Source organism: Penaeus monodon, chromosome 1 (genome assembly GCF_015228065.2).
Source record: "Penaeus monodon isolate SGIC_2016 chromosome 1, NSTDA_Pmon_1, whole genome shotgun sequence".
Taxonomy (NCBI): Eukaryota; Metazoa; Arthropoda; class Malacostraca; order Decapoda; family Penaeidae; genus Penaeus; species Penaeus monodon.
Genome location: NC_051386.1, coordinates 50,239,196 through 50,246,695, shown reverse-complemented (window position 1 = coordinate 50,246,695; position 7,500 = coordinate 50,239,196). Strand labels below are relative to the sequence as shown.

The 7,500-nt window shown below is 34.7% G+C and overlaps 1 protein-coding gene across 2 annotated transcripts in view; it reads right to left on the bottom strand.

Moving 5' to 3' along the window:
* The window catches only part of LOC119573988 (gem-associated protein 5-like), a 21,509-nt gene that overhangs the window by 5,497 nt on the left and 8,512 nt on the right, over positions 1 to 7,500 (bottom strand). For both annotated transcript variants that reach the window (XM_037921096.1, XM_037921091.1), the window contains exons 8-20: positions 7,242 to 7,426; positions 6,986 to 7,094; positions 6,573 to 6,738; positions 6,244 to 6,321; positions 5,987 to 6,104; positions 5,643 to 5,821; positions 4,512 to 4,664; positions 3,976 to 4,134; positions 3,747 to 3,848; positions 1,372 to 1,624; positions 1,012 to 1,181; positions 758 to 905; positions 406 to 499 (exon numbers count right to left, since the gene is read on the bottom strand). In XM_037921096.1, the coding sequence (XP_037777024.1) occupies positions 406 to 499; positions 758 to 905; positions 1,012 to 1,181; positions 1,372 to 1,624; positions 3,747 to 3,848; positions 3,976 to 4,134; positions 4,512 to 4,664; positions 5,643 to 5,821; positions 5,987 to 6,104; positions 6,244 to 6,321; positions 6,573 to 6,738; positions 6,986 to 7,094; positions 7,242 to 7,426 (1,914 nt within the window). The remainder of the gene's footprint in view (positions 1 to 405; positions 500 to 757; positions 906 to 1,011; positions 1,182 to 1,371; positions 1,625 to 3,746; positions 3,849 to 3,975; positions 4,135 to 4,511; positions 4,665 to 5,642; positions 5,822 to 5,986; positions 6,105 to 6,243; positions 6,322 to 6,572; positions 6,739 to 6,985; positions 7,095 to 7,241; positions 7,427 to 7,500) is intronic.

The window sequence follows — 7,500 nt, the reverse complement described above, 5'->3', positions numbered from 1 at the left end:
ATAATTACATACAATTTTTTTATTTAATAAGAAAAAGATTTGGAAAAATTAGAGAAAATCCTTTTTCACACCTAATCAAACCACATCCCATCTTTTACACAGAGTGTAACAGACCTAATTTATTGAAATGGATTCTAATGTATATAATCAGGCTACTACAGGTTCAATCTAGTAGCTAAAATGACTACCACGCATCCCTGAATATACAATAACATTAAAATCATGTTTTAGATACAAGTGATACAAAAAGAAATCACATCACTATGTTGGTGTAGCCTAACCAGTGCACCACACCGCAATAGGCACAAGGGGCAAGCCCAGTCAACCCCAAATTTTCTGGAGACATTGGGTTAACCTTTAAGAATAATATAGAAGAGATGTCAGATAATTTTACATTACACTTGCCTTTAGGATATTAATAAGATATGAAGCACCTGTTATGATGTCACCTTCATTAATTAGCTGTTCTGCATATGACTCACAAGCAAATTGCCATAATCTGTCAAAAAATAAGTGTTATATGGGGTTAAACCATTTGTACTCACATAATATACAAAATTATTTGCAATATATTGACTTTGCAATATATATTGCAATATATATTTGCAATATATTGTAAATTCACAAAAAAGAATTTACTATTTGCCAGATAATTATATCTAAAGACTGAATGAGACCATAAGACTCCTTTAGAATGACATACACATGTACAATAAATACCTGTACATTGTGGAATTTTCTACCAATGAATGCTTACTTCATGGAGACCTGTGGTGCAGACGCCACCAGAAACTCGCTGAGCTTCCTCTGTTTGGCAGCCTGGCGAATGTGGTCTGCCAAGGAGCCTTGCCAGCAGTGGATCAGTCCAGCTTGGGTTGTATTCTCCTTCTTCTCATGGGCATCAACTGGATGTCAAAATAAATAAGAGATTACAATCATTTTCCAATCTTAATGATACTAATTATTAATAATGCTACTAGATACATATAAGTACATATCCATAGCACTTACTTTCAGCAGCTAGGAGTCCATCAATCTGATTAGGATTTCCATACAGACTTAGGGCATATTCTATGTCGTCTGGTTCAGGCATCTCAGTATCTTTCTCCAGCAAGCAAGAATACTTTTCACACAAGGACCTAATGCCTGGCAAACTCCCTTCTTTTACCTCCTCTTCTGAACTGGAAAAATACACCATTCTGTCATTTCATGCTTCAGATTCCTACTGTTACTGAGATTTCATAACAAGTCACTTATTGCGTATAGATCACCATAAAAATATCACCTAAATATTAATCAATTCTTCAAATCAAGAAAAATACAGATGGAAAGAAATTTTTCGAAAAGATCTTTTTGACAGTCAAGTCTTACTTCTTCTCTTCCTCCAGTTCCTCTTCCAAATCCTCCACATCTTCCACTTGTTCTTCAAGATGCCCATTCCCAGGTCCTGCAGTCTTGGTTTGATACAACAAGTTTAATAAGAGTAAGTGGTGGAAACTCTTCTTCTTTGAGCAGACAGTATGGAACTTCGGGAAAAATGACTTAAAATGTCCTTTCTTACTTGCTGCTGCACTGATACTTGTAGATTTTGTCCCACCTGTGACACTGCTTCCCCCATTTTTTTCTGTAAATTTCAGATTTCAAAAAAATAAGAATTACAAGAAGTCTTGATTTAAGTCTCCAATATAACATTTATTGGACTGGTTATATATCAATACTGTGCTTTAACCCCTACAGTACGTATGACACAACCATCACATCATGAAAAAATTTGGCTTGAGAGGCAGGTGACTTGAACATGCTGTCATGGAAAAATCCAGCTGATGCCTAGGGTGGTAGGAACATGCCATCATGAGAATTTCAGCTGAAGGCTGGGGTGAAGGGAATGACTTGCCATGAGTGCACAAAGCTCTTGGAGGGTGATTAGACTCAGTGGGCATTTAGGATGCATCATTTTCATCAAACAAGTGTGGAATGTACCATCCTTGAGCCATGACTGGAAGAGTGCCAGCTCCAGGGATGACACTATTTCCATGCTCAGGATCCTATTCCTGCCCATTGTGACTAGTGGCTCAAGTCCCATTACAGAAAATTGAATAGTACAAAAAAAAAATTAATGACACAAATAATAAAATGTTACTTATTGTTATTATTATTGCACTGAGTTATAGACTACCTAGAGAGATAATATGGAGTGTGTGCAAGGAAAAAGTATATTACCATCTGCACACAGCATATCAAATGACAAATATATATGCTGGAAAATGTCAAAAAAACAACTAAAAACAATTATGCAGAAAAAGATATAACAACAATGAAAAGGGAAAACAAGGAGTCTTGACACTGCCCGGTCCACAACCCGTTAAAGTGGCCACAAGAATTTAAATGTGGCACAGAATTCGGAGCTAACTGAGAAATTTGACCATAGTTTCTCAGTAGCATATTTGTGAAAATGAAGCTGTAAAGCACAAATGTTTCTGGTATCTGCACATCAAAGGCCAAATTGCAAAGTGTTCTTTTCAATACAATGATGACAGCTTTAATTAGGAAGTAGAAAAGAAATTAAAATAGTGCAGGATAAAAACCCAGAAGCTATGTATAAAAGATACATAAAACAAAACGCTGTTTTTAGTGTTGACTTACTATATCTCAAGTTACAATCTGCTTGGGAAATTTGGAAATCACATGGTACTGAATATTACACCAAGTGATTAATAGTTCTATACTGCAAAGCACTATATACTGTCTTAAAGGTTTTTAAAGATAAAAAAATAAAACAGTCTCCTGCAAATTTAATTATTAGTCATACCAATATCACCTATTTACCCTTTTCCTTGATTTTCAGAAAGATTCCTTTTCATTATTCTATTATTTTTACTGTAATTGGTATTTTAATAAATTTATAATAATCATACTATCAAAAAAAAATTTAAAGTACTAATATTAACCCATGTGACCATCACGTCATGAAAAAATCCAGGTCAAGTGGTAGGTGACATGAACATGCCAGCGCAGAAAAATCTGGCTGTAGGCCAGATGACGCAAAGCTTCTGTCATGAGCATTGTAACTGAAGGCCGGGGTGATGGAAAAGACTCACCACAATTGCAAATCTACTGGGAGGTTTATTTTACTCAGTTGGCGATTTTGCATTTATTCCCATCACTGTCCATGAACGGTGACTGGAAGAGCACCAGCTCCATGGATAATGCTATTTCCATGCTAAGCACGGAAATGGCAATGCAGGTTGTATTGCAGAAAATTTAATATTATGTAAAAGATTTTTAAAATAACACAAATAAGATAGCATCCTATAGTTTTTTTTTTATACACTGGGTTGTAGACTACTTAGAGAGATGATTGGAGTCAGTGCAAAGAAAAAAACTATTACCATCTGGATAATGCAATTCAAAAAAGCAAATATGGATACTGGAAAATGGCCAAATTGAAAAAAATACTTATGCGTAAAAAGAGTAAGTAACTGCAGCCACCCAGCAAAGTGGCCACTCACATAAGCCTAATGCCTGGCTTTTTAGTGATTTGACTGCAGTGACACTACCATATCCAATAGATTAACAACTAGAAAACAAAACATTTCCCCACAAATTCAAGGAATGAGTAAATCAGGCAGTCACTATGTGCAGAAACATTCAGCAAAAACTACAGCAGACATAGTCAGTGGGTTAACAGACATCACTTTCCTATTAGTTTAATTCAACTTTCCTTTCATCACTTTCTCTTTACTTACTCTCTGTAGACAGTGATAATTCAACAGCTTTGCTCTGCGTTTCTTCTGCTGTCTCTGTGTCCTTGTCCTTTGGTTTCTTGTTTCGGACATCCTTCAAAATTGCTGTAAAAATTGCAACATTATTGAAAGAAGTATGTCTACACAATAAAACACTTAAGTTATACCATACCTGTGTAAAAATAACTATATGTATTACAAAGCAAATAACTAACTTACACATAGTACCTACCACTTCTTTCTGCTGGAGTCTTCGCTGTCTGTTCTGATGGACGCCACACATGCACACTATTTTCATCAGCAAAACTGTACATTAGATCGGGATCAGAGGGACTGAATTCCACTCTGAAGACACGGTTGAGATGGCCACCATAGTTTACTTTGGGCTCCCCTGATGGAACAAAATTTATATATATTTGTATACATTTAGCTCTTTTTTTAATGAAATTATATACATTGGTGACAGGCCAATAATAAATAAATTAAAAAACAAATAATAAAAATGTAAAATTACTTTCAAAAAGAATATACAGTTAAACATAAGACTTCTAATTGATAAAGGCACAATTAAGCTCTCTGGTTTACTCTCCCATATACTATATTAAAAGGCTAAAATATACTAGCAAACCTACTTCACAAAGAGCATTACATCATATAATGTAAGTTGTTTGAAAAACAACTTACTGAACTAAGAATGTGTATTAGAGAGTTTTTAAAAAAGCTGAAATCAAATGTGAAACAGTTGCCTAGAACAGATGAAGTCAGCACCTGTTTTGGTATCCCACAACTGAACAGTGTGATCATATGATGCAGAAGCAAGAATTCCATCTTCATGAGGAGACCAAGCTAACCATACAACACGTGACTCATGCCCCTGAAGGTCACGTGTGGCCTGGGTGACAATGCTGCCAATTTTGTCATCTGTAAAAGAAATAAGATTTTAATTGCTAAATGTATATGAGGTATATATAAAAATAAGTGAGTGAAAATGAGATTCTCAATAATGAATGAAATTAAAAAAGAGAATGGAAATGTGAAACTGAGTGTCTAGAAAGAAAATAAGTATATCTATCTATTATTTGAAAAAATAGGTTTCTCAAGGTCTCTAATCATATTTACAACATAATAAAAAAAAAAATACAAACCATCCATCTTGTCTATTTCAGTTACTGAGGCAAATTTTCATTATTAGCATTTCATGAGCTTGAATTTATACACCATAAAATATGTACTTCACTGTCATTCATCATATTGGGCTACATGGACTGTCTATAGAATGCAAAGTAAACACAGTTACTCATGTAGGATTAAACAAGAGAATATGTTACTAAAAGCATATGAATAAAACTACAAAATCACATTCTTACCTTATAAAACAATAAACTATGCATTTACATTTATCTACAAGCATCCAGATTCTATATAGTAAAAGCAGAATGATACATACTAGCAAGGTATGTGAGGAATATGGGAGACAATAACATGGTTGGTTTGGCTGGACAAAAGATGTCATACAGTACCAGAATTATTAATTCATACCCACTAAGTTACAAGACAAAAGATGAATATGAGATGATATCATGTTTGAGGCTGGAAGAAAATTGCTAAACAATTCTAGATACATTACTGGCCACTATATGCATTGATAGAGAAAAAGTTTCATCAAAAAGCCTGGCAGTTTTTGGCAGGCCCTGCACAACTGTAGCAACTTGTACCAGCTGCTCATTATGTGAAAAGGCACAGTCATGAATAACAAGACCATAGGGGTTAACTGTCTAATGGAAAGTAAATATATAATAAAACAGCCAAAACTATAAAAACTGCAATCTATTTTGTAATTTCAACAGTCATAACCTATGATCAAATAGCGTTTCTAAACATACATAACTGTTATCTCACCCTGTAGATATTTTTCCATATCAAATATATATATCTCCTTTTCACTGGATGCCACAGCTAGGACATCAGAGTAATGGCTTTGCATTGGTGGATGCCACAACAAATGCTGGATGGTTTTCCTCACCACAGCCAAAGTCACCACCAAGGATAAGTCAGCCCTTCGATACACTCGCACCTGACTGAGAGTTGGAATAATACATTTTCATGATTACTTGTACTTAGTCTTTTTTTCTGTTTATAGTTACATCATACCCTATTACTCATTTCTACTATAAAATGTAATATCAAGTTTCCAGTCATATTTTTTAGGGCCATCATCAGTAACAATTACAATTATAGCATACCCATCCTGTGAACCAAGTGCAAGGTACTTGTAGTCAGGACTGAAGGAAAATTCTGTCACATCTTTCGGCAAGGCATTTACCTCTGACTCTGCCACAAGTTTTTGAAGGCAAACAGGATCTGAAAAATAATTGATTATTAACAAATAAACAAATAACCACTATCTGCATTCATCAATCTACTTCCTGTTTTCAGCTATGTACAATCAAATAACTCTTTATTTTGAGATACAACCAAAATTCAAAGAGCAAAGCTTTACCGGCCATGGGGTCTGATGAGCTTCGCATTACAATCTCTCTGTCACCAAAGGAGTATGCATACCAATCCTCAGATGATCCTAAATACAAAATGCCAAATTATTATTGATTCAAAGTGAGAAAAAATAAATACCTATATTCATATTGTCATAGAATAAAAAATTCTTTTTGAGTGTTACACTTCTAAAAAATATAGTCATACATTAAGAAAAGCTATAGATGTTATGGTTATTTCATTGTCACAATTCACAAGTGCACTATTGTATAAATGATTTATGCTTAATAATTTCATGATCAAAATACCAAAATTTTGTCCACCTCTGATGCTAACCTGTTTTCTCAGGACAAACTGGTAGGCCCCATTCAACCTTGTATACGGACTTCTGATGGTGATAAGCAAAAGTGGTTACTCGCCCTGATGCTACATCAGTCCATCCCACCTGCCCTGTGGCAGTGCCAAATAGAAGTCGGCCCTCATGCACTGGGTGCCAAGAGAACTGAAATGAGAATTAAAGTAATGAGAAAAAATATGCTATAATTTTTATCTAACAGTTGTATTTACTCTTTCAATAAATCTATTAAAAACAAAAATGTGTAAGGCAGCATTCAACGGCATAAGGTTCATAATCAAATACAGTGTACTTTAGTTCTGTTTAACAGTAACCAAAGCCATGAAGGAATAGACTGAACTGATACTAATTAAGGTAATGACTCTTTCTTCTATAATGAATTAACACAACTTACTGACAAAACCTTCCCATTAATGTTATGGAAAATAGTCTGAGTCTGCAGTGGTATTGGACTCCCAAAGTTCAGCAGTCTGATGTTATTATCCAAACTTCCAATTGCCAATCTGCAGATAAAAATTATAACTTCACTTACAACCAGACTTACAAAGCCTACTTTTCAATACAGATTATTTACGTATACAGTAAAGTGAACATTACCATAAATACTATAATGACATTCAATTTTACTTAAGCTTAGTTACTAGACAAACCTGTTCACATCTTGTGGGCAAAATGAGAGAGTGGTTGCAGATGCACCCAGTGTAGGGATTTGGAACATATGGCTTGACTTCTTCAAATGAAATCCTTGCAGAAAACGGTCTTGTCCACTTGTCACAGCTATGTCACCAACAAGCACAAGGTTGTATATTGCCCGGTTGTGAAGATGGTGTAGTGACTGTTAGAAGAAATAGACTAAATTTTACTATTTTGATATGCATGACATCTAAAATTACATCTCCAGGCAGTAAG